The sequence below is a fragment of the Rhineura floridana genome, chromosome 13 (genome assembly GCF_030035675.1).
Source record: "Rhineura floridana isolate rRhiFlo1 chromosome 13, rRhiFlo1.hap2, whole genome shotgun sequence".
NCBI classification, from domain to species: Eukaryota; Metazoa; Chordata; class Lepidosauria; order Squamata; family Rhineuridae; genus Rhineura; species Rhineura floridana.
Window position 1 is genome coordinate 10,386,864 of NC_084492.1, and position 27,021 is coordinate 10,413,884.

General features: G+C 39.4%; 2 protein-coding genes and 1 pseudogene across 4 annotated transcripts in view; all 3 read left to right on the forward strand.

Moving 5' to 3' along the window:
* The window catches only part of SLC7A6 (solute carrier family 7 member 6), a 51,062-nt gene that overhangs the window by 14,578 nt on the left and 9,463 nt on the right, over positions 1–27,021 (forward strand). For all 3 annotated transcript variants that reach the window (XM_061593610.1, XM_061593609.1, XM_061593611.1), the window contains 4 exons: positions 897–1,465; positions 6,917–7,042; positions 12,537–12,681; positions 13,623–13,746. In XM_061593610.1, the coding sequence (XP_061449594.1) occupies positions 919–1,465; positions 6,917–7,042; positions 12,537–12,681; positions 13,623–13,746 (942 nt within the window). In that variant the 5' untranslated portion in view covers positions 897–918. The remainder of the gene's footprint in view (positions 1–896; positions 1,466–6,916; positions 7,043–12,536; positions 12,682–13,622; positions 13,747–27,021) is intronic.
* Positions 4,302–4,420, forward strand: LOC133369442 (5S ribosomal RNA; annotated as a pseudogene).
* On the forward strand, positions 19,914–21,473 carry LOC133368941 (signal transducing adapter molecule 1-like). Its single transcript, XM_061593612.1, has one exon. The coding sequence runs from the start codon at positions 20,347–20,349 to the stop codon at positions 21,400–21,402; it is 1,056 nt and encodes a 351-aa protein (XP_061449596.1). The 5' UTR covers positions 19,914–20,346; the 3' UTR covers positions 21,403–21,473.

Below are 27,021 nucleotides of genomic sequence, written 5' to 3' on the forward strand. Positions count from 1 at the left end.
ATTGTCAAAATACGTTATTTGTAAAATAGCCTTATTTGAGAAGTTTATGCAGCTGAACATATGAAGTTCTCTTTATGTGCTCCACTTCACCTAGTATGGCTTGTCTGTGTTCCTGGCAGCAACTCTTAGGGTCTCAGGCAAAGATCTTTTTCAAGCATGCAATCTGAGAATTTTTAACTAGAGATCCTGGGGATGGAACCAGGGATCTTGTGTAAACAATGTATGTGCCTGTACCATTGAGCTGCGATATATTCTCAAAGCTAAAAGTTAAGGGGGCAAGCATCTACAAATCCTTTACTTACCTATCCTCCAGGGGTAGATGCCTCTGCTCTTCCTAGAGCTCTCATTTGTACTTCAGTATGGAGAAGGTAGATCCATAGAGTGGTAAGCGGCAGTAACGCAGCTGAAAGCTCTGCTCATGGCTGGAGTTCGATTCCAGCGGAAGGAGGAAGTCGAATCTCCGGTAAAAGGGGTCAAGGTCCACTCAGCCTTCCATCCATCCGTGGTCGGTAAAATGAGTACCCGGCATATGCTGCGGGGTAAAGAAAGGCCAGGGAAGAAACTGGCAATCCCACCCCATACATACGGTCTGCCTAGTAAATGTCGCAAGACGTCACCCTAAGAGTCGGAAACGACTCGCACTACAAGTGCGGGGACACCTTTACCTTTTTTATGGAGAAGGTAAACAACAGGAAGAGTCTCTTCCAAGCAATGGGAGACTTAAGCTTTTCTTCTGCAGATCCCACCTGTATCCCACCTTTCATACTAGAAAGCAAGCATGTCATAAGTATGTGCTTTTTTTTTTATTTAAAGCATTTATACCCCACCCTGTAGTCAAAAAAGCTCTGAAAAAGTTAACCATCAATCCTTAATTCTACCTTTCTCTTTTGTTGTAGTTTGGGACTGGCGTTGTAGCGGATGGATGCTGATTTCATGATGGACAATAGGGAGAATTTTTCACCTCTTAATTCACTGACTGAATATTACCCTATCAAGGAAGCTGACAAAACAGATCAAAGTGGCAATACTCAAATAAATGAAGGAAGCCAAGGAACTATGCAGCTGAAAAAAGAAATCTCTCTTCTTAATGGGATTAGCCTAATAGTCGGAAACATGATTGGTTCAGGTATCTTTGTTTCCCCCAAAGGAGTACTTAACTACAGTACATCCTATGGATTGTCGCTAGTAATTTGGGCAATTGGGGGGATTTTTTCAGTGATTGGAGCTCTATGCTATGCTGAACTTGGAACCACTATCACTAAATCAGGAGCTAGTTATGCATATATTTTGGAGGCCTTTGGAAGCTTCATTGCCTTTATACGACTGTGGACTTCACTGCTGATCATTGAGCCAACCAGTCAGGCAGTTATTGCAATAACGTTTGCCAACTATATCGTGCAGCCTGTCTTTCCTTCCTGTCAGCCTCCGTACATCGCTTGCCGGCTTATTGCAGCTGCTTGTATATGTAAGTATTTTATTATTAATAATGTAAGCACTGCCTTAATGTAGCCTGAGAATGGGAGGAGACATCTAGGCATCAGTTGCAACAATTCAATCGTTGCTGCAGTCAAATGTGCTTCAAAAAAGTCAAGAGCTTATGGCAAGATTACTTACAGAGAGAGCAGAGTTGCATTGGTCCCAGTGTTTGCCCTGAAAGAGGTGAAGCTTTTGTGAACATTCCAGCTGCACACTTGTAAAAGGCTAGAAGACACTTGCATAGTGCTGACTTCCACCTCCTCTCCTTCCCCTCCCTCTTCCCAAAAATCCAAATGTTTATATTAGATTAGGGAAGACAGAAAGCACTCCCAGTGCCCTGGCACAGTATTCCCACCAGGGGCTAAAACTACTTATCCCAGAATCTGTAGTAGGAATCTGTGGTGCACATAGCCTCAATTCCTACCCATGGATTCTGGGACTAGTACAGTTCCTAGTAGGAACAGTTGCTGTGCTGCACCCCTGGGAGGGTGCCTTTGGTTTTCATCAGTACCAAAGGTTTTATAGGATTGAAGCAAACACAGCAGGTTGCAAGCAGGGCTGTTCTCATCTAAATGCTGCTTGAATGCTTGAGAATGCTTGGGTAGCTGTATATAAGAGCAAGAAAGTCTTGAGCTGCAGGCAGAAGATCACTGCTAGATTGTCTAGGATTGGGCATTGCTTAGAGGAATTAACCAATGGCCATCTGGTCCAGTATACTACTTCCAGCTCTGTGTAGCTATGTGATTCTGGAATATCAGGAGCAGGACATGAAGATGATAGTTATTCCCTATTTATCACCATCATCTAGTGTTCAAGAGAGATTCTTTTATTTATTTATTTATTAAATTTATATACCGCCCGACTAGCGATAGCTCTCTTTTCTGAATAGGAGAGTTCAACTGCAGGTAGGAGGGACAGATTTCTAAAAAACCAAGTTTCATATCTTGAAAATATTTTTCCTTAACAAGTATGCATACTAACTGACTGTTGCAACAGTGAAAACATTATTTAGTTTGCAACTAAAGATGGCCTTTTACAACCTAGGAGCATAATCCAGAACCTTTGGCCGTGCAGCCCACATGCCTGTTGTACTTCAGAATTTTGTCTACTTAAGACACAACAGGCAGATTTCTGTTCTGCTCTCTCTGTATACATGCAAAGAGATAACTTGAAGGCTAAGCCTGCAAACCTAGCACTGAAACTAACTTGTTGATCATAGATGTGAGTAGGCAGTAACCAAACATCCCGGAAGCATTGCATAGTTGTTAGTAGACAAAACAATATTGCTTCATGAGATGGAAAGTAAACGTCCATGCTGTTTAGTAGAGTTGTAAATTTTCATACTTTGCAACACATTTTAGAGCTCAGATTGAGCTATAAAGGAGAAGTGCAACATTATTCATATGTGTTTAGTGGATAATCCCAGTGAGACACAGGTGGCATCTGTGATGACTTGCTAGTTCTTTGGGCTGGACCCTGCATTTAATGGAACACATGGCTTATTATGTTTATTATTATTATTAACATCAGAAGCGAGATGTTTCTTCTCATGGTTCTCTCTTACATAGAGAAGAAGTCTATGCTAATTTGTACGTCGCCCAGAGTGGCTGGAGAACCAGCCAGATGGGCGACTAAGAAATTTAATAAATAAATAAATAAATTTAACTACTGGGAGGAAGGGCAGGATATAAATACAATAAATAAATAAAATAAACGCAGTGCTTGATTGTTGTTGCATTTTAAGAGATTCTATTTAGGCGTTAATCCTGATGCAGGAGATACACGCACTATGCACATGCATACTGCCCACTCTGCTCCTGACTTTCACATTCAACATGTGAGGGCCTGGATGGAGATTCTAAGTGTTTTCAGCTGAATGAATATAGAATTTCCCTTCAGAACTTTATGCTTCACATGCAAAGGTTCAGAGTGGAGAGGTGGGGCTGGGACATGAGATACCACATTCCCCACACAGTTTGCGCACTCATTGTTTGTCTGTAGACTTGAATGGGGCTTTACTGAAGGCTTTATCAAGTTTGTTTGAAGTTAGTTTAAGATCCTGTTCTGTTCTGAATCTGATAACATACAACAAAATTGGAAACTGGTTAATTAGAGACTTCTGCATTTCGTTTGAATGAGTATGAAGGGAGGGGCTGCATACAAAAAACTCATGCACATCATGGCTTGTTAAGACTCTGATCATCCAAACACAGCCATTCTCATTGTTCCTTTGTCTCTTCCTCCCTGTACACATTTTGTGCAAACAAGACTTGTATTTTAATGAACTATAAGAATAACTAATTTTCAAAGTTCTGAATATTCTCTTTCCACATTTATTATTGCAGTAATGCTGAATTTCTCATTTCTGCATTTTTAGTGCTTGGAATTGGGGCATTTTGCAAAACTACGTTTTAAATGACTGAAATTCAGTGAAACTGGTATGTGTTTCTTGAGCTTTGGTGGAAAAAGAGTATGTCAAGTTTTTCTTACAACTAGGATTAGAGTAGTTTTATCATTCTAACTAGGATTAGTGTGAGGATGAAAAGCACAGATTTGGGATGGATGTTTTTGTAATTAAACCAGGATTATTAAACAGATACATGATTTTCTACTCACAAGAAGTCATGAAAGTCTCTCCTGAGGATCAGTGGATTGCTTGCCACATGAATCTTGGGTGTTCTAGTTTTGAGGGTATAAATGGTTTTAATCTCAGGGTACAATCTTTGTCTTGATCTGTGATCCCAGGAGCTAGGTAGGGAAAAGCAGTTGTGGATATCAAGTTGCATAACAAGCAATAGATAAATAATCTTCTGCTATACTGAGGCAGCTATGGCCATACTACCCTGAACATGCCTGATCTCATCTGATATTGGAAGCTAAGCAGGGTCAAGCCTGGTTAGTACTTGGATGGGAGATCTTCTGGGAATACTGGGCACTGTAGGCTTAGATTCTAAGCCTTATTAGAGGAAGGCAATGGTAAACCACCTGTGAACACCTCTTACCAGGAAAACCCTATGAATATATCCAAAAAAGATTCTTAGGGTCTCCATAAGTCGTAATCAACTTGAAGGCATATAACAACAAAAATACTGAGGCAGAGAGATTTCATCATACTCTTGGTAACTGTGTCTAGGTTCATCATCGTCATCATCATGGACTGCCTTCAAGTTGATCCTGACTTATGGCGACCCTGTGAATAGGGTTTTCATGGTAAGCGGTATGCAGAGGGGGTTTCCCATTGCCTCCCTCTGCGGCTAGTCCTCCCCAGCTGGCTAGGGTCTGCTCAGCTTGCCACAGCTGCACAAGCCAGCCCTTTCCTTGTCCGGAACTGCCAGCTGGGGGGCAACTGAGCTCCTGAGCCAGTCACTGTGGGGTGATCTTTAGCTGGTCCTTGACACCCAGGAGACACGAGCGGGGATTTGAACTCGCAGACTCTGGATTCCCAGCCAGGCTGTCCTCCCCACTGTGCTATACCAGCTGTGTGTCTAGGTTAGCTTGTCAAACAGAAACAACTTGTGCGGCAGGGATGGTAATAAAGTTAAGAAGCCTTTGAATATGTAACTTTGAGTCCCCTTTCCATTTTAGCTGTTCACTCTAGCAGTGTGGAGAGTTTTATCTTCACATTATGTGTCGCATGCAGTACCATTGCAACCCCGCCTCCTTTTAATCAATCTCATTTCAGTGATGAGTACTTGGAAAAGTTGGGACACTGAGACATTTTTTTTACACCTGTTAGGATTATGAGGAATTTTAACATTTTTTTGGTGAATGCTGAAAATATTTTCACTGAATTCTGTTTTAAAAAACAATCTAGAAAATGAGAATTAAGTCATTCAGTATGGTTAAAAGAAAACCAGCATTTAATTTTGCATTGCTTTTGTTGCAGTGATGCACTTTCAGTATTATCTGCTTCCGACATCCAAATACGCAACTTATCCAGAAGCACTCATTACAAATTGTTGCCTTTCTCTCTCTTTTTCTATTCCTACCACAATCTCCTGATGGTCTCATGATAAGCATCTTGAGAAAAGTTACATGCTGAGTTATGGTACTACTAGAATAGGACAGGAAGGGTGGGATGGGTTGCATACAGACTTCTGTAGTTGTACTAATTTCATCAGGAAAAATCAACTCAACATTTTAATATGCCTTGCCACAAGGACAACTACTTATAAGAATTACTGTATTGGGGTGGGAGGCAAAGGCACATATTATCCAGATAGTTTCCCCCTCCCAGTATCTGTTTCCTGGTATGTTACTGATTGAAAGTAATGTTAGTGTTTTATTATTTTTATTACTGAGTACCAGTGGCATTTTTACTGCTGCAGAAATTCTTCCACAATCAGGTTTATGTAGGGATATCTTCCTAGCACAAAATCTCCATCCCCAAACCCTTATTCTTTAGTAAACATTTACTAAATGTCATCATAATGCCTCAAGTAAGATGATCCTCTAAATTGGTCTTTCCCAACCTTTGAGTCCCCAGATGTTGTTGAACTACAATTCCCATCATTCCTGACCATTGGCCATGATGGCTGGGGCTGATGGGAGTTGTAGTCCAACAACATCTGGGGACCCAAGGCTGGGAAAGGCTGCTCTAAATCATAGTACTTAATACCTGATTCAAATCATTAAGTATTTTTGTAAGATAGTTTTAATGGGGTAGTTGTACTGTTGCTTATGTGTCAGGGATAACTTGGAAGAGTTGAGAAACTTTTAAAAGCTGACATTTGAAGTTTGAGTTGCTGCCTGATTTAATATTTCTGTAAAATTGATTTCACAGGAAGGATGTTTACTGTTTTCACTTTTACCAGCCACACTTTTCAATAATATATCTGCTTTTGCAGCTTACTATATAAGTAACTGCTTAGAGCTCTTTAATTTTTTTAATAATCTGTAAATGAGGAATCTATGAGCAAGGAATTGTATATGACCTTTTGATGTTTTAGTATGAAACAGCAAAAGCATTTTGAAGCTGGTCTTAAATTTTCCTTAACTTCAGGGCTAATAACTGATGTTTCCCCCCCTTTTTTTTCTTTTAAAAGACCCACTATACTGAGAGTGATTGATGAGTTCTTAACTGGCATTTCCTATTTTAAATAAGAATGTGTGGTCATTTGCAGTCTTCCTTCATTTCAAAGATGACACTTAAGATGATGATTAGACTGGGAGTTGGGCCAAAAAGTATTTTCATGCCTTCTAGATTCTCCATAAATTTGTATACATCTTGAAACCCTCTCTGCTTTTTATTTAGTTAAAAGCTAAGCAATTGTTAAATAGCAATCAAGTTGATTGAGTTGCTTTTTAAATATTATAATTCTCCTTAACCTAGTATGCTAAGCTTATTTGCACTAATATGTAGTTGTGACATGTTAATTTCAAGCCAGTGCTTAATTTAAAAAACAAAGCACTTTCTAACACTTCCCTTTTTGTCTCTTAGGTCTTCTAACGTTTATAAATTGTGCCTATGTTAAATGGGGAACAAGGGTGCAGGATGCATTCACCTATGCCAAAGTGATTGCCCTTATTGTCATCATCGTAACAGGAATTGTTAAACTATGCCAGGGTAAGACAATAGCTTTATGTATAGAGGTTTGTATTGATCAGAAGAAAAATCTTAAGGAGCACTTATTTATTTATTCATGAAGAAAATCTATAGTAGTTTCTGGCCCCCTCAAAAATTAGGCAGATTCAGGTACGTATATAGCTAACTTTTTAATTGGACCAACTTCTGTTTCTAAAAACTTAGGTAGGAATGAAAGCAGAATTGAAAATAAAAATTCTCAGAAAATCAGTGACTTAATATGAATCTGTGGACTAAACTTCTTGTGATATTTTTGTGTAGCTTTAACTCAGAGTTCAAAATTATATAAATAGAGCTGTGGTAACATGGGAGATTGGCATCTTAACACTTTCCTGTCTAATAGTGTTCTGCCAGAATTCACACACACTAACTATTTTCCCTCCCAATGAAAAGATCTGGGTCCTTCTCAGAGCTTGGAAAAGTTACTTTTTTGAACTACAACTCCCATCAGCCCCAGCCAGCATGGCCACTATTGGGCTGATGGGAGTTGTAGTTCAAAAAAAGTAACTTTTCCAAGCTGACTCCTTCTGCAGTTTCATTTTTGTTGTAATAGATGCCCTTAAGTAAGAACTACAGATGATGACCATGTGTTGCATATAGCTGGGCCTCGAGTTTTCATGCAGTACTGTAACTGAAATATTTCATTTCAATTAAGATAATTCATTGATTTTATTTGAGTTATATCCCACCTTCTATAGCTCAGTGGTGGGACACCTGATTTGCTTGTAAAAGATCACAGGTTCAATCCTCAACATCTCCAGGTAGGGCTGGGAAATATCCCTGCCTGAAATCCTAGAGAGCTGCAGCCTGGCCAGTCAGTGTACACAGTACTGAGCTCGATGGACCAATGATCTGATCTGGTATAAGGCAGCTTCCTATGTTCGATCACAGAAGTCAAGGCTCCCAGGTGGCTTTCCATCCAGGTGTTGACCAGACCAAAATATATCAGCTTCAGCAGATGGCTGCAATATGTGCCTTCAGACCATGCCCTATGATATTTTAGACACTTCAGTCAGTTAATTTGCACTGTTAGTAATACTGGTTTGTATTTCAGATTTGCAGTTAAGCAAAAGGATTATTTACCAACAGTAAATTCCAGAGTAGATTTTTTTAAAATATTTGTTTTTAGCTTTTGCTACTGTAGAAGCATAGCCTGATTGACACATCCTGAGTAACTGGAACTTAGTGTGCAACAGTGCCCTTAAGAAGCCTTTGTAGACACTTCTCACATTTTTGAGAAAAAAACTGTATTTATTTTGGAGTTTTAGCCATATCTGTCCTGAGGATTTGGGACAGGAAATGGTAGTTTTAAAACAAAACAAATCTTATGAAATTATATATGCTACAAAACTCATGTATGCTTTTATTTTGAATTTCATGGCTTTTAAGCCACCACTCTTGATCAGCTTTAATTTATTTATTAAAAAAAAGGTAGGATTTATATTGAACAAAATGTACAGGAATCCATCACTGCATGCAAAAGTTGCACACAATCTGTGATTTAAGTTATTATAGTTGATTCATTTTATTGAAGTGGTATTGTTTGAAAACTGCAAAAGATTATATAATAATAACTAGAAGTACAAAGGAAATATTCCAAACTAGCAGTGATCTTTTATTTCATAATTACTTTCTAGGGAAGACTGTGCAGCTGATGAACTATTTTATGTTTTTTTTGTGTTCTAAAGGAACTGTTACAGCCATGCTCTGAATGGATTTTAATGCAAATATTGTTAAATTCAAGCAAAGAAAATCTAAATTTCAAAAGCACCAATGTAACATTACAACTCAGACATCCTACATATCTGGGTAATGTTAAATCTTCATTAACTATTTGAACTAAAAAAATAGAATACAATTATGGATGGCAAAATGCTGTTCAGCAGCTACTCGGCTTCTTTCCCCCCCATCTTCTGACAAATGTGCATTATTTTTATTTTAATGGTGGCTAGAACTGGCAGAGCAACTACCTCTAGTAAGCCCCGGAACTTTCATGAGCACACTTGGGAACCTGGACATTAAATGGCCATAAAAAGATGAAGGAACACATACTTCACATTATAAGGTTCTAGGATCTGGCCCTGGCATCTCCAGCTGTCAGGATCTGATGTAGTAGGGCACCCTCTCCCTGAAACCTTGTAAAGTTGCTTCCAGTAAAAGTAGACAATAATGTGGTACAGACTGACTTTGAAATTCCTCTCAGGTTCAAAAATGGCTTGCCACATGGCTTGGGAGACTGCTGTTTGAGAAGTAGAAGCCCAAAGCATCCTTGGACATACAGAATTAGTTGGTCAGTTCTGTGGTTGGTGGCTGGTCCATGGAATGGACCTCTTCATTTTCATATTCTTGAAGTACAAAAGGGTGGTGTTAGATGACTCACACTATGTTGTGGCTGCTTATTATCTCACAGTGTGTTAACTATATCCAGTTTTTTCCTTAAAGGATTAATATATTATAAAATGTAGCTGCAGAGGAACATAGATCTTTTCTCCACATTGGCAGAAGGAAAGTAGCTGTGGGGGTGACTTTAGTGCTATTAATATACCCTGCTACTGCCGCACCAAAATGTATTCTAGCCCGCTGAAACTATCCATTATCTCAAACATGGAGATACATCAAATATTGAAGTACTGAAGAAATATTCTGACTATATCTTACATTCTGAAATGTTGAAATACTGTCAGCATGGAAGGCTGTGGGCCTATGTGGTCTGACACCATTCATATGACATAATGAGTATATAATGCCGCCCTGGGCTCCCGCTGGAAGGGCGGGATATAAATCTATCAAATAAATAAATAAATAAATAATAAACATATACATGCATGGGAAATTTGTTCGATACAGATGTTAAATCATTGATGTGGTGGCTGATGGTGTGCATGGGCTTGAACCTCTTAATTTCCAACCCGTGCAAAATTGACTCTGTATCTTCATCCAAATGGCTGCATTCCAAAGAAAGTTGTTAATGTGTACAAGATCATTGTACATATAGCTGGGGACTTCCTTTGGGTTTTTTTGCATGTAAAGGTTGCAAAGCAGTCCCTTTGTGCAATGAGGTAAAACACGCTCAAAATAGTATAGTTTCTCTCTTCAGCAATGCAAACTTCTTCAGAGAGAGCCCCGGCTGCATACATACATTGCTTTTCATGTACCGGGGGGGGGCACTGTCTTCTAAGCCTCATTTGTGTGAGTTATTTTTCTCTAATAAACTTAAGATTTAGGACCAAAGTAAACATGGCTTCCCCCCCCCAATAGTAAGTAGCTGCTGGGTTGTATCTGAACAGAATGGGAATTATGGTGGGTGGTGTACTCCCCGTGCCATGATCTTGATCAAATCACCCCTGCCCCCAATCTGTTGTTAGTCCGAGGAGAAAGAATTAAACTTTCCCACCATAGCCTCAGTCTTGCCAGGCCTCCGCCGCAGGGGCTGTTTACATTAGAAAAAATGTGTATGTTAATTGCTTTCATACAGTTAACATCATGTTGAGTTTAGCCCTCAGATTACCTATGTACTTAAGCTGAAATATTGCTGTTATTTTAACATCAGGTTGATCTCAGAGCCGACCCTGTTAAGGGAATTTACAGGCAGCCTGTTTGACCTCTTTGTGCAGACAGTTGACAAGGAGTGCCCCTAAAAGCAAGGATCACACAGCACTTTCCCCTTCAACCGTGTTTTTTCCCCTCGCCTATTGTTCAGCTTTAAACAGCTGGGCTTGCTGACTTGTTTTTCCTATGAACTAAAGTATCCCAGCTATTGTACGTTTATCAGGTTTTTCACTTAAAAAAAAGCTTTTATTCCTGTTTATTTTGGAAGCTTTCTTATTATGCTGACTTGAGAAAATAGGAAGCCTGCATTTCCACTATGCTGAAAATGTGTTTTGTATTATTTGTGCCTCTGTATTCTAAAAGGACTATATGCACTGTTCTTTCCTCATTCTTTGGGCCTGTGCAGCATCTCCCAACCTTTGCGTCCCCAGATGTTGCTGAACTACAACTCCCATCAGCCCTGGCCAGCATGGCCTATGGTCAGGAAAGATGGGAATTGCAGTCCAGCAACAACTGGGGACACAAAGGTTGGGAAAGGCTGCTTAATGTAATATAACACAATGTGTTTCTTTTGTCAATATGATTTTTTAACTTTTAATATAACTCCTTAACCATCTCTGTCCTGACTTGGCTGCTGTTCCATCTTCCCAGTGGAAGTCCTTTATAAGGAGACAAAGCGGTGAAAATGCTGACAATCGGACATGCCATGATGATCTTAAATGTTGCAGAGATACTGTACAATAATTTTTAAAGCTGATTTTGCAAAATAAATAATAAATAAAATAAAAAATAATTTGTTTTAAAAACTGTGGTTATGAAACTGCTTATTATCCAACTTAAAAATACATTCCCCCCCTCCCCCAATTGGGCAACTCTGATTACTGGTAGCTTTTGTGAACCAAAAGCTGCTGTATTACTAGGTGTACTTTAGTAATACCCCTTGTTTCATTATATCTCTTAATCAGTTGCATCATGTATTATGTTGATGATCCTAAAATATTTCAGTGATGTGGGTTATTAGGTAGCCAGCAGGCTGTGAGTGGCCTCATTTGCACATCATGGTAAGCTATGGTTAATGGCCAACTGTGAATGTGCAGATGGTTCCTGCTTCATTCCTTCCCAGCCAAATGGGAGCAACATGCCGATCCTTTGCTTTGCGTTTATCTCCTGCCCAAACTTCCCCATTATCATCAGTTCAAATAATTGTGACCCTGAGGAGCAATTTGGGATGGTGAAATGCATTTTGGATACACTTTAATACACCAGCTATCTAGACTCTAGATAGTTTGTGTATGAAAGTAATTTGGCAAGAGGAGAAGTTGTAAATACCAAAGCTGCATGTAATTAGTTCAGTTAACTATTAATTGAATCTCTGGAAGCCAAGGCTGCCTCTGATTATGCATGCGAGTTGATATATTGAACCGGGCTTCTTCAGCAATAAAGCAGTGTTTCTCCTAATTGAAATGGCCTTCTTTGCTCTAAGAGGTAGGCAGAAGGGAGACAATGTGACGCCTAGCATATCCTTGAGGTGTTTGGTTGTCACTGTAGCCTGGGAATACTATTTCTTCGATGCTCCTCCATGTAAATAGAAATAAACTTCTTTTCAACTAAATTCATAACTCATCAGGAGAAAATCTCACTTAACTTGCAGCTTCCTATGTTAACTTTCTGCTTGCTGGTAGGGCTTTTTTTCTCTTTAAAATGCAAGTTAGCATTCAAAAATGTGATTCCTTCACCTGCAGTGTAGATTCCATTCTCCCATTTAGTTTAGCTAAACGTGTAGGGCAGGCCTGACTTTGCTATTTTCAGAGAGCATGTGACTTTCTCATTCTTCTTACCTTTATTTTACAGTCATGTATATTAAACGGTGTCACCTTGTGTGCTCTCCAGTACTGTACATATTGCTCTGCTTCTCCTTTACATGCAGGATACTCGGAACACTTTCAGGACTCTTTTGAGGGGTCATCTTGGAACCTCGGGGGCATTTCTCTTGCACTTTACTCTGCCTTGTTCTCATACTCAGGTTGGGACACCCTCAACTTTGTAACTGAAGAAATAAAAAATCCAGAAAGGTAAATGTTTCCCAAAACTATTTCTTCATTCAGTTTGTTTGTAGTATCTCCTAGGAATCTGTTATTGAAAATTTGTCTTGAACTGATAGGGGACTTTATTTCTGTAGCTGAAGAAATATTTACACAGACATGAACAATTCTGAATCCTAACCCTGTAAAGGGAAATCAACAGAATGATGAAACCTAAGAGAGATTCATTAAGAAAACCTTTGCTGGCTGCAGCAAACTGCTGATGATTTCCAACTTGGAGGATTGGCAGAGTTGGACATAGTTGTCATTCATGACTAGGGCTATGTAATTTAAGTAATACTGACTTATAAATGAATGTTGTATGCAATTTTATTCATGAAAATACACTGGCTTTTAAAAATGTTTCCAGGGACTTTAGTTTATGCTACTTTCAGAGCATTTTGATAGTGTGTGAAAATTTCTGAGGCATTAAGGCACAATATATAACCTTTCTGCCTTGTTTTAGGCCTAGTTCTCATGGATGCAGTAAACCCTCTGTTGGGGCTGTTGCACTTTGAACCATAACTGGGGCCTCATATGCTCAGTGACAGCTCCTCCATGTGAAAAGAAAATTCCTTCACATAGAAAAAATGATATCAGGGAGAAGGATTCCAGCTTTCCCATATTCTTCATGTGTCCATTTTTTATCTGCGGCATTTTTTTCCAGCATGGAGGAACAGCCATGTTAATCTCTACCTGCAGTCTGAAGTAGTATAGCCCAACTATCTGTGAGAACTAGGCCACAGAGTGAACAGAAACAACACATTTTTAATGTAATTTAGTTTTCATATTTAATATAACTCCTAGTTTTCCTATTCTAAATGTGATTGTAAATAGCTGAATTCCCAGATTTCATATAGGTGTTCGTCAAGGGAAAAAAGAGCAACGGCTACGTCTAAGTTGTGTGTTTGTGTTTTGTCTCATTTAACCAGGAACCTGCCTCTAGCTATTGCTGTTTCTATGCCAATTGTGACAGTTATCTACATATTGACCAATGTAGCATATTATACAGTGTTGGATATTAATGCTGTACTTTTAAGTGATGCAGTGGCAGTGGTAAGTCTGATATTGCTATACTTCTCAGGATTTCTATTCTCTTTGAGTAAATTCCATCCTGAGCCATGTGGCCTTTTTGTGATCAAGATGAGGCATTTTCTGTATGATCTATTAGCCGCTGTTCATGACTTGACTGCTGTTTGACTTCTCCAGCCAGCCTGAGTGAATTGGCAGTAGTCATCCAGAATGAAATAAACAACCTTTAGGAATGTAGTATGGAGCCTTATGTATGTGGTGATGAACTGGGGAAGTTGCATCTCTCTCAGACTTGTTTTTAATCAGTAGACTGAAGTACACTTTTGGACAAAAATAGTAATGCTGAACTTATTAGCTTGGATTCAGACTAAGCAGCTTGCACTTAAATCCCATTTATTTCAGTGGAAACTAAAATTAAGTCATGGCTAACAGTTGCCACTGGTTTCAGTGGGAACTAAGTGCAACTAACTTGGTCTGGATCCAACCCTTTGTGTTTAGGGCTGTTAGAGATTGGCAAAATTGGCCACTTGTGAGGACCAATTTGGGAATTAGCTGACGTGAAAAGTGCTCTCATATTTGCAATGCAAGAGACTCTGGAGAAATGCCCTCACTTTAGGCAAGGCATTAATCAGGTTGGAAGTAGCATATACTGGCTCTAAGCTGGTTGGACATGTAGAAAGTGAAAATGTACTGGACAGAGCCTGCAACAGCACTGTAGCACAGTATGCTCTTGCTTCAGGCAAGAGATACAAGCCAGGTCAGAAGAAGTGTGGCCAGTGTGCGTTACTCTAACCTACTGTCTTCCACTCTGACAATGAATGACAGATCCTGTTGCCAAGGCATTGAACCACTACTGGTTTGCTGCATGGGTGATCAAGGGAGGCTGAATAGGGTGAGGTTGGGGAAACCTACTGACAAAATCCTGCTTGGAGGCCCTTAAAAGCCTAGCACTAGTCGTCTTACACTCTTTACTCTTTGAATTGCATGAGATGTTTTGCAACTAATGCACAAAAAGTATTTAAAAGATATTTTTTGTACCATTGTTGAAATAAGTTGAACAAGAGACCAGTTATCTTATTTCCTATCTATTTACTTACCTAGGTGTTTAAATGCCTAACATTTTAATGTACCAATACTGGGCTGATAGGTTACATCACTTCTCTGCTTTCTAGTCCAACAATCATTGAAGGTCAGCATTTTTATCCAAGTTGCTGCTGCTGGTTTTTCTTAATGAATTTGAAGGCTTGTGGTCCCTTTATCTGTGTTGTTTCTCTCACTCACTCACACACAATGTGAGTGAATGAGTTGCTTCAGTTGAATGAACGTTATTTAATTCCTGTATTGTACTGGAACAGAAATATGGATCCCTTTTTAAAAAGATGTAATACTCTAACTCCATTCCCCATTCTGTCGACTGGTGTAAACTTTACATTTGTTTCCTGCTCTTCATCCAGGGAGCTTTGAATGGTGTGTGTTACTCTCCCAACCTAGTGAGGTAGCGTAGGCTGGAAGATTTTTTTTGGCCAAGGTCAGTCAATGTGTTTCATAGGGATTTGAACTTTGGGTGTCTGTGTTCAATCCCATCAATCTATCTGTTGTGTCTCACTGACTCTATAGGATTGGGATCTGCCTCTTTCCACTATAGAGAATTCAGCTGTTCATTATAGGAAGCAGAACTGTGGAGAACTTTGGGACTGGGCCTAATGTGAGTTCACTGAACATGAGCCATGTGTGTTTGCAAAACAATATGATCACTTTAGCTCTGGTTTAGGTGCCTGCTATATATTCACTATCACATCTGCACAGTTGTTATAAGAGGATACAATAGTTTAATGGTTTCTATATTCTGTTTAAGTTTATTTTCTGGAGTCAAACATCTTCACCTACTACGCATGTTTGCCTGCATGTCTATACCACAGCCTTAGTGATTTGATAGTCATTCCCTTTGCCCAGAGAACAGTAGCTTCTGAAGGCCACCCAATGATCTCTAACAGACTTCTTAGTATTCTTACCAAACTACACTTTGCAAGATTCTTTGGAAGAAGCCATGACAGTTAAGCTGGTATAAAATTAATGTAAATTAACAGTGTATGTATGACCACTCATGATGCATCTGTGTCCCTCTGTCAAATAGCAGTCCATCTGGGAGTTGGTTGATAAATTCCTGTCAACAGTATTCCATTTTTAATTTTCAAGATTTAACCTGCCTTTTGTTCAAATGATCTCCAAGAAGACTTACAGGAGCAATTACAAAATGAAATTGGAAACAATTAAGACAACTAAAGTCTGCAACAAACTGGCATCTTCATAATGAGCAGCACACTTATTCTGATAAAATCCTGCGCCTACCCACCTTTTATTAAGTTTTACTAAGTTTCACCTCTCAGAGCACAGCATACAGAATAAGCTGTTAATTCCTCTGAACAACTATCTTCTTCCTGTTCTTATTTTGATTTCTGGTTCTCTTCAAGTTTATCTTAAACAACCGTCTTCGGCTTAGGAGCCTAGCCAGACCAGTCCCCTTGGCTTTGGACTGCATTTGGGAACAAGACTCTTCTTGCCTGTATGTTCATTTGTTTACACAACAAACCTGTTCCAGTTCAGGGGGAAAATAAACCACACATCAACAATGTGTAACTTTTGTTTGAATCAGAAAGGCATTTCATTGTCACAGATAATCAGAGGATTGTTTCATTTGTACTTTAACTAGACTTACTTCTTTCAGACTGTTGTTGATTCTGAATACTTTATTCAAGAGGGTTGAGTTTATCTTGTGAGAGATAGAGAGTATAGATAGAGAGGGATAGTTGGACCCAGCCCTGTTCCTCATAAATGCCACGCATAGGTAGTCTCTCAAAAAAGGAAGTCATGCTGTGCAGTGCGTTAACTTTCTCTTTCTCAGAAGTAAAGAGTGAAAATTTTATTTATTAGATTTATGTCCTGCTTTTTGACTTGCCATCTAAGTGGCTTATAGCATTTATAAAATATAGTGGACACACCAAGAATACACACGAAACAAAACAACTAGCCTCATGGGAGCAGCAGCTGATACCTGATGTTCTCTCCCTTAGGGCAGTTGGTCTTGTGTGCCTGGGAGGGACAGCCTCGCTGAAGTAGGCTCTGATTTCGTCCTTGCCTGCCTTTCTCCCACAAGATAGTTGGTAATAATTGGCCCTCTAATGTCTTCATATAGCTCCCTTCCTCTCTCTCTTCTGATAGTAGAGTGTGTAACTAGCTACTGTGGACATTCTTGAAGTGGTTTGTGGTTTTGGTTCTAATGCGTTGTATGGGTTGAGTCTGCATGTTCTCCCAGCTAAAGTATTCATATCTTTACAAAACCCAGCATTATTGGCAGCATTATCTTTGTGTTGCATATATGGACGTATGAGGGTTTGAGCCTCCAAAACACAGCAGGCAAACCATGGTTTAGAACTGCTTGTTTGCTTCCCTCCCTCCCTGCCTCTATCCTACTAGCATAGAAGCGCACTCTCCTCAGTGCTTCAGCTTCTGGAGGCAGAACAACAGAACATAATTATGAATTGTCAAACCATAGGTACACAAACCCCTGCCTTGAAAACCCACTTCAAATCATGGCTTCTGATTTTAGTTTTCTGATCACAAACTATGGCTTGTCAGTTCAGATATCATGCCAAACTATAGTTAAGGCTTCTTAAACATAATTATGTGTGGTATGTCAGTGAGCCATCGTGAATTGCACAAGGCTAACTAATGAGTTTATGGATGCAGCAAGATTTGAAATAGGGAACATTTTGGCTTGATAGTTCATACTCATGTACTGCATTAGCTGTCATACACATACATCAGATATACATGTACATCTTAGGAGAGAGCCTGATGCTCCGGCCTCATCTGCTTTAGAAAACTCGCATTACTGCAGAACTCTACAGAGGATACTTACAAACTTTTAGCCATATATGATGGATGCAACTCCTTTTATGTCAGAAGCACACTGTGCCAAGCTAAGTTTTTAATCTGAGTTAAGTTAGAGTAGTTCAAGTTTGTTACATCTTAAAAAGTGTTTCTTAATGTTTTGGTGCTTTGATCATTCTCTTGAGATTAATCTAGTATAGTATTCCAAACGAAACATTCCAGGTTCAAACACACTGCCAGAAGCTTCTGGTATCTTGTCTCTCTCATTCTCATTTCATTAATATTCATTTGGTGACTTTGGCTGCTGCTAGGTTAAATTCATGGATGCATGTGCTTATTTGTGATTTAATCTTTCTTGTTAGGGTTATTAGAGCTTTAACCTTAATCAGATTTCATTACTAATTCACTCACTACTTTTTTACTATTTTCTGGCCACAGTTCAGGAGAAGTTGGTAGTGTAAACGATTTTTTTTTTTATGCTTCTTGCTCTTCAGACTTCTTCAGAAGAGACTCTGAGTTTTATGAAATCGATCATCCCTATAGTGGTGACTTTCTGCTGTTATGGCGGACTAAATGCTTCTGCAATAGCAGATTATTATGTATTACCCCTTCATCCCTTGCAATTCATTTGTCTATAGAAAATATGATGGTCTATGTTGAGTAGAGGTACCTGTAGAAGCTCTGCGAAAGAGATGGCCACACTCTTGCTTGCTTGTTCGTCTTTAGTGGCACCATGAGCTCAGAAATGGGTATAAAACTGACAGAACTAATCTCTACCCTTTTGCTGCTTGTAATAGTGAATTTAGTTCAGTGTGTTTCATGCTTTCATCTTTGTTTTTCTCTGTCTGTGTCATTGTGCTGGATAAGGAATTAAGTGTTTTCATAGACTCCATCACTTTAGTTTTGTTTGGCAAAACTGACGATGTGCTTCAGTATGGTGTCATTCATTGATGCCCATGAGGCTCCTTGCATTGGGCATTTGAGTGTGCACATAGGTCTTCCATTCACATGCAGAAGTCACCATGTCAGGAGAGAGCTACATACCTGCATCCTTATTGTGTACATGGATCTGACTAAAACTGTGTTGTACTTGTCAAGAGCTTTATGGATGCTCAAGAATATCAGGATTGGGATAAAATAGGGATTTGGGGAGCAATACAAACCTCAGATCTGCTGGGATGAAGTCCTCCATCCTGGCTCAGCCAGGGCTCTGCCAAAACCAGCTCTGCTAAGGCCGGGGTAAGTCCCGAAAAGGATGTTCTGGGGGCATGGTGGGGGCAGAACAGAGCAGGGGAGACTTAACCCTATTTCAAACTCCTTTCATCCTGTTCTCATGACCTAGCAAACCAGAGGAAGTTTCACTGGCAAAAAGGGTGAAGTAAATCGCACTGTATTTTAAAAGCTTGTTTTCCCTCTCCCAGGCTCAGGGGCCAGCTCTGCCAGCCGTAGCTCCACTTCTGAAAGGAGATTGGAATAGGGGTAGTTTACTCGAGTTTAATTAGGGCAGCATAAATTATAGTGGCTTCCTATAGTTTGGATTGCTCTGTTGGTTTCTTTTGTTATGTGTTAAAAGAAAAGTAGTGTATAGAATCTTAGAGTTACAGAATTATTTGCCCTAAAATATGCATGTGATACTGATTTTGATCTATGAATATGTAAGGTGTATTATTTAAATGTAGCAATGCAAATTGACTGACTGAATATTATAGGCTTATATAAGTACTGAGCCCCTAACTCCTGTTTTAATGAATACCTTCATTCCCAGTTCCTTTCTTTACTACTACTAGGACTACTACTAGGACCAGTTTGATCACAAATTACAGTTAATCCAGTTTAACACTTATAGTGTTTTCTTTTGTTCAGAATGTCTTGTAGAAAGACAGTACTTGCTTCATAGAATAAACAGATTTTCTTAGCTGTTCTTTGGCATAAAATTGACTGATTTTCATTCCCCTCCCCATCTATGAGGTTCTTAATTTCTACTGTACCCTAAATACTGGCCAAATTAAACAAGATGCTCTTCTAAATCAGGGATACAATACATGATTAAGTGATCTACTCTTCTTTTCAAAATTGTGTGTTGCACTTTCATTGTTCAGCTAGTTTCTCTGCGTAGTGACGTTGTTTAGGGGTCATAAGCCCCTTTCCTAGCGCATATAGACTCCATTTTACATATGTTTGACTTTAACATAGCCTGATATCCGTGGCAAGGAAGAGTTTCTTCTTGGTGAGTAATCTGCCAGATCTAATATTTCAGTTGCCCTTAGACACATATCCGCGATGAAAAGAAAACACAGGCATTGCACCACACGAACCAGCACACCATACTGGGTGATGACATCTTTAGAGGTCTCCAAATCAGCACAGATTGGAAATGTTTTGTCTGTCATTTTGATTCAAAATAGCACCTAATAGTTTCCAAACATAGACTAAAACCTGCTCCTCAGTCTCAGGAATTATTGTGCTAGATTTAACTATAATAGAAGTATCCCAATCAGTGTAGTTCATAATGTTTCATTCTGCCATCTTGATTCAAAATAATGTCCAGTATCCAAATATAGATGAAAACTAGCCCTACATTTTGGTAACCATTGTGCAAAGGTTGCCAATAGTATTTCAAGAGGCATACCGATGTATAGAGAACAGATGGAGTGACAGATGGACAAACAACTCTCCAAAATATGTAGCAGACTAGAAGAAGTAATTCATTAAATTGAAAAATTAAAAGCACTCATGGTGGAATGGACAGATGAATTCAAGAACGATCCCCAACTTAGTCTGATATCTGCTATGATAAAGAATCTTAAGGAGCAAGGTGTTATGTTTCCAGTTATTGGTTCACAGGTTGCAGAACAAGCAAAAGCAAGCCCAGCTCTAGTAGCTAAAGATCCTGGAATAGTAGCAAACAAAAAGGAAGAGGAGGACCTAGCTAAAGCCATTGAATTGTCACTTAAGGAACAAAGACAACAACAAACAACGCTTTCCAGTCTTTATCCAAGCACCTCAAGCCTCTTAACAAATCACAAGCATGAGGGCCGAAAGGTTCGGGCTATTTATGACTTTGAAGCTGCTGAAGATAATGAATTAACATTTAAAGCTGGAGAACTTATCACTGTGCTTGATGACAGTGATCCAAACTGGTGGAAAGGTGAAACTCATCAAGGGACAGGATTATTTCCTTCTAATTTTGTAACTGCTGATCTTACTGCTGAACCAGAAATGATGAAAGCCGAGAAGAAAACAGTGCAATTTAGTGATGAAGTTCAAGTTGAAACAATTGAACCAGAGCCTGAACCAGTTTATATCGATGAAGATAAAATGGACCAACTGTTACAAATGTTGCAAAGTGCAGATCCAACTGATGATCAGCCAGACCTCCCGGAGCTGATCCATCTTGAAGCAATGTGCCATCAAATGGGACCTCTCATTGATGAAAAGCTAGAAGACATTGACAGGAAACATTCAGAGCTCTCAGAGCTCAATGTTAAAGTGATGGAGGCACTCTCTTTATGTACCAAGTTGATGAATGAGGATCCAATGTATTCGATGTATTCAAAACTACAAAACCAACAGTATTATATGGCTCAATCTGGTGTTTCTGGCTCTCAGGTTTATCCAGGGCACCCTCAAAGCAATGCATACTTGGTAGCAGGAAATGCACAGATGAGTCATGTTCAAGCTTACAGTCTTCCATCGGAGCAACTTCCGCCTCTGAATCAAAGCACAGTTCCTCCAGCAGCAAGCTCTGGATTACCTACCCAGCCTGTTCAGACACCTTACACAAAGTAATAATGGATGTTGTTTGGTTCTTTTATTGTTTGTTTGTTTTGTTTTCTTGATTTATTGTATTTATTGTATTTATACATTGCTTGTTTTTTATCTTTTTGTACACCGCCCAGAGAGCCTTCGGGCTTAGGGCGGTATATAAATTAAATTAAATAAAAAAAAAATATCCTTAAACAGGTGAGTAAATAAGCTAGTATGAGTATATTACTACTTCAGCATATACTTTTTGGCAGATTGATATGTTTTATATTGTTGCCTGAATCTTTCCATCCAACAAAATGTCACATGCATTATATGTAATGTGTGCGTGGCTAAAAACTAGGAAATCTCATTATTAACTGCTAATAGATTTGAAGAAGTGGCTTGTAAGCCAGCATGCTATCTCTCATTTCTGTGATCATCAAGGAAAGGAGGGAAAATACCAAGTCTCACAGTGAGCAGGTATGATATTCTTTGCCAGTTGGGCAAGAGTCCTCCTTTAGGGCATCTACATACTAAAATAACAGTGAATCACTTTCAGTTATGCCTCATAATTGTATCCCACCTAACATCAGTTGGGCTGCTACTTCTGTCTGATTATTTTATGGTAGGGTTGTACACAGTAACTTGCCAGGTCATCTGTGAAAGTATAAAAATTGCTTCTAGATGACTGAGCAGAAAAGCGTTTTTAAAAGCTGGATCTATTTTCTTTCTTTCTCTCTCTCTCTCTCTCCCCCCCCCCGCTTTTGCCCATAAATGATTATAGTCTAGTTAAGATTTCTGTAAGTGAGTAGCTTTTGTGATTTATTTATTCTACCAGACTATCTTCTATGTTCTCAGTGATATATAATTTTAATATCTCTCTTAAATCCTTGTATCCCTTTTCAGGTTTGTTGGGCTGCTTATCTGCAGCCTGCTGAAGCTTCATGAGTGAGATAGTTTTTATATAAATCACTTTTTAAAAAGTTGTTCAGTCACATTTTCTTTGAAGGAAGACTTTTGTGTCACTTCTGCCATTTCATACTTGCAAAAGTAGTACTACAGACTAGAAATTTCATTATTTTTAAAATAATTCTTGACTTTATAACAATTATTTATATTTGCTCCTTGGCAAATACATTTTTGGAAGGTGGCTGAGAAAGTATTCTGTGTGATAATATGTTGAGCTTGTCTGACAGGGATACACTGTACGTCTTTCCGAAAGGCAGGAAAGTGTATTTATAATCCTAAACTGTCCACAGTGGTGAATGGTTTTTGAGTCCTGAATGGCCCTGATTTTTAGCAATCATTATTGTATAACCTTTGGTTTTAAACTGTAACAGGTAGTGAATGGCATTCAGGACAATCGAAGGAATAAAATTCACTTTTCGTATGTGCATTTTTAAAGGCATTCCACCACTGCTTTGCATCATAAAACATTTCTGCTCCCTGCTTCTGTCTTAAGCCTTTGTTCTGTGCCAATGTGTTAAAAGTATGAAAGTACATACAAGTAGTGTACACTAAAGTAGAGAACAAGACATGAAAACAGGTAAAAATGTGAAACAGACTGAAGCAATATTGCATACAATAGCAGTCACAGTAAATCATGATTAATGGTTCACAGTTCAAGAGCCAATCATAGCTGCTAGTGTAGGGGAGAAACAAACCATGATTCCTGTCTTAGCACTGCATCTGAAATAGGGATCATAGCTGGTATGTTCAAACCACAATGTAACCCAAGAACAAATTTCAGCTACAGATCACGATTTGTTATGAGTGAAACAAATAATGATCCCTGGCTTAGACATATTGCTAAACCAGGGACCAGGATTTGTTTCCTCCTTGTGCTAGTGGGGAGGAGCAAAACAGCCCAGATTGGTGCATTAACTGTGGTTTATCATGGTGTGCAAATTGGGCCAATCCTTATGTCAGCCTAATCCCATGCGTCTATGTACAGACTGCCTTGTGCAGAGAACTTTGTGCCTGAGTGACAAAGTTAGTACAAAATGCAAGTCCATAAGAAAAGTTTTTAGCATTTATAGGTAAAGCTTAAGCTGGCATTTTTTGTTTTGGCTTTCCAAATGAAAAAGCCTTTCACCCCTAAGAGCAGAACTACTCATTACAAAGAGGACAGGGTTACCATTGAAAATGGCAGTCTTGGGTAGAGAGTCTTCCCTGTCCCAACCCCTGTAATGCCTGTTTTAACTTACCATGTGTGCTGATATAGGTATGGTAGGTATTTGTCCTGCCCTGCTCCCCTTTCTTGACTGGTTGGGCTGGAGAAGCACTCATAATAATACCAACAGGACTCAGGGTAAGTTTCACCGAGAATCTAGACATTACAAAAGGAGAGCAGAGACACATGACATGGGGCTGCCACTTTCATGGCAACCATATGTTGTCTGTAGTGATATACTCCATTTGTATTTTAGCATAGAGTTTGCAAGGGTGAAAAGGAACCTGGAGGTAGTCTGGTATCATTTCCAGTTTTGCTGGCAGAAAGTATGATAATCAAAAGAACCATGACGAGACAGATACCTATGCTAGAAGAATAGTGCCTGTACTTCAGTACAAAGCTTCAAATAAAAAAAGAGAGAAGGCACATTACACCAATGCTAGACCACCTTAAGGAAAATCTGAGATTGTTCATAAAAAGGCTGATGACTCAGAATTCCGTGGTTTACATGGTCTGTATTTGGTAGAGAAGGAAAGGATGATTTAGGGTGGAGCCTTATAAAACAGAATTTTGTACTACTACTGTGCTAGGGAGGTGTGGGAACTAGAAATAAAGTTCAGGACTTTCTCAAGTTGGGGTTGGTTATGATTGTATTTGGAATTTTGGTTTAGTATCTCAAGCCAGTGGTTCTCAACTTTTTATCTTGTTGAGCAGCAACAGCAGTGAATGTTTGACTTCATTCAGAACTCACTTGTCTATTACAATTCATCACCTAGAAGTGAAGTCCTTGTGCTACATAGACCTTGGTACCTGTAGCATACGGCACAAAGTTTTTGTGGGCAGTCATTTGGAATGGCACGACAAATAAAACTAATAGCTAGACGCCAACACTTTTCTCTGTTTCTAGTCGTTGCAACCCCACATATACATGAAAAAGACCATCAAATTTGACAGAAGAAATGTGCCTAACATTTGATGCTTCTTGATACACTTTTCCTCAACTGGGCAGATCACATTAGTGTGATTTTTAGGGAAATAGAGCCTTCTGAACTTTCACACTGGAGAGTTCTGGAAATGTTTGGTGTGCTGTGAATTTTAAGCTTTGCAATGTCGCAAGCATGTGCGAGGAAAATGTGCTGTGGATATAGACTTCTTGGTATGTTGTCAGTTTCTTTCAAAACATTTAATGTCAGTGTCAGCTAACTCTTCATTTTATTTATTTATTTATCATTTGATTTATATCCCGCCCTTCCTCCCAGCAGGAGCCCAGGGCGGCAAACAAAAGCACGAAAAACACTTTAAAACATCATAAAAACAGACTTTAAAATACATTAAAACAAAACATCTTTAAAAATATTTTTTAAAAGCTTTCAAGATATCTTTTTAAAAAGGTTAAAAACATACTGTTTTTTTGAAAAAAGGTTTAAAAACATATTAAAAAACAATTCCAACACAGACTGGAATAAGGTCTCAACTCAAAAGTCTTGTTGAAAGAGGAAGGTCTTCAACAGGCACCAAAAAGATAACAGAGATTGGCGCCTGTCTAATATTTAAGGGCAGGGAATTTCACAGGGTAGGTGTCACCACACTATGTTGTGCAAAATGGACCTCCTGATAAGATGGTATCTGCAGGAGGCCCTCACCTGCAGAGGATGGTCTTTCAGGTATCCTCGTCCCAAGCTATATAGGGCTTTGTACACCAAAACTAGAACCTTGAACTTGGCCCGGTAGCAAATGGCCAGCCAGTGCAATACATTCAGCAGCAGGGTGACATGGTGATACCCTGCCCCAGTGAGCAGTCTCGCCGTCACATTTTGTACCAGCTGCAGCTTCCGGACCAACTGCAAGGGCAGCCCCACATAAAGCGCATTACAGTAATCCAGCCTGGAGGTTACCATTGCGTGGACAACAGTGGTCAGGCTATCCTGGTCCAGAAACAGCCACGGTTGTCTTACCAGCCAAAGCTGATATACTGAGGTCACTTGGACCTCTAGCGACAAAGATGGATCCAGGAGCACCCCCAGTCTATGGACCTGCTCTTTCAGAGGGAGTACGACCCCATCCAAAGCAGGCAACTAATCAATTATCTGAACTTGGGAACCACCAACCCAAAGCGCCTCTGTCTTGCTAGGATTCAGACTCAGTTTATTGGCCCTCATCTAGCCCACCACTGAGTTCAGGCAGCGGTCCAGGGCTTGCACAGCCTTTCTCGATTCAGATGCTGCAGAGAAACAGAGCTGGGTATCATCAGCATACTGCTGACATCTTGCCCCAAATCTCTTGATGACCATTCCCAAGGGTTTCATATAGATGTTAAACAGCATGGGGGACAAGATGGTACCCTGGGCACCCCACAGCACAACTGCCAGGGGGCTGAAAGACAATCAACCAGTGCTATTCTCTGAAAATGACCCTGCAGATAGGATTGGAGCCACTGTAAAACAGTGCCTCCAATACCCATCTCACCAAATTAGCCAAGAAGGATACCATGGTCAATGGTATCAAAAGCCGCTAAGAGATCAGGTAAGAGTAACAGGGTCGCACTCCCCTTGTCCTTCTCCCAGTAAAGGTCATCTATCAGGGCGACCAAGGCCGATTCAGTCCCATAACCAGGCCTGAACCCAGATTTTAAATGTCCCAAATAGCACACTTGTTTTGTAAATGATATTTAGAGAGCTTTGAAAAATGCTTTGAAGATGCTTTGAAAGCTTTTTTTAAGAAACGTTTTTGAAGATGTTTTATTTTAATGTGTTTTGTTTTTATGATGTTTTAGTGTTTTTAGTGCTTTTGTTTGCTGCCCTGGGCTCCTGCTGGGAGGAAGGGTGGGATATAAATAAAATAATAAATAAATATATTACTCAGAGTTATTTATGATTAAAATAAAGTGGGGACTTATTACAATCTGTTTAGCTATGGGACTAGTTGAATATAGGCTTTGAATGCAGTAACTGAAGGTTGTTACACATCAGCCCAAGAGTTCCACATAATCTCTCTCTCTCACACTCACACACACTCACACACTCACACACACACACAACAGCAAGGGGGATGCCTTGTTTTCTCTTATAGTGACTACAGTGATTGTTTTAGCATATTTACTGTAAAAATGAGTTACATACCATCATTCCTCTATTTGAAGGCTTTCACATCTCATTTTACAGATGTAAAACTGGCAGGTCTCTATGGCTCGCTGGAATCTGAGACATGATTTCTTATCTGAAGTCCTGTGGTCAAGCTCTATTGGAAGTCCACATTACATGTTTCACCATCCTCAGGCTTGGGGATTCCCTCCTCATCCCTCCCCTCATGTGTTCTAATTATATCCCTGATTTCCTTGTTTGTGTATGCAATTGTTGACATTCATATTGGCAAAATTTGGTTTATGCTCCCCATCTGAAACCAGAATTAGAAATGCTTTGAAGTGGGTTTCCAGTTCTGGTTTAAACTCAAGTGCAGATAGTAGTTTATAAGGAAGTCAGGAAAGGTGA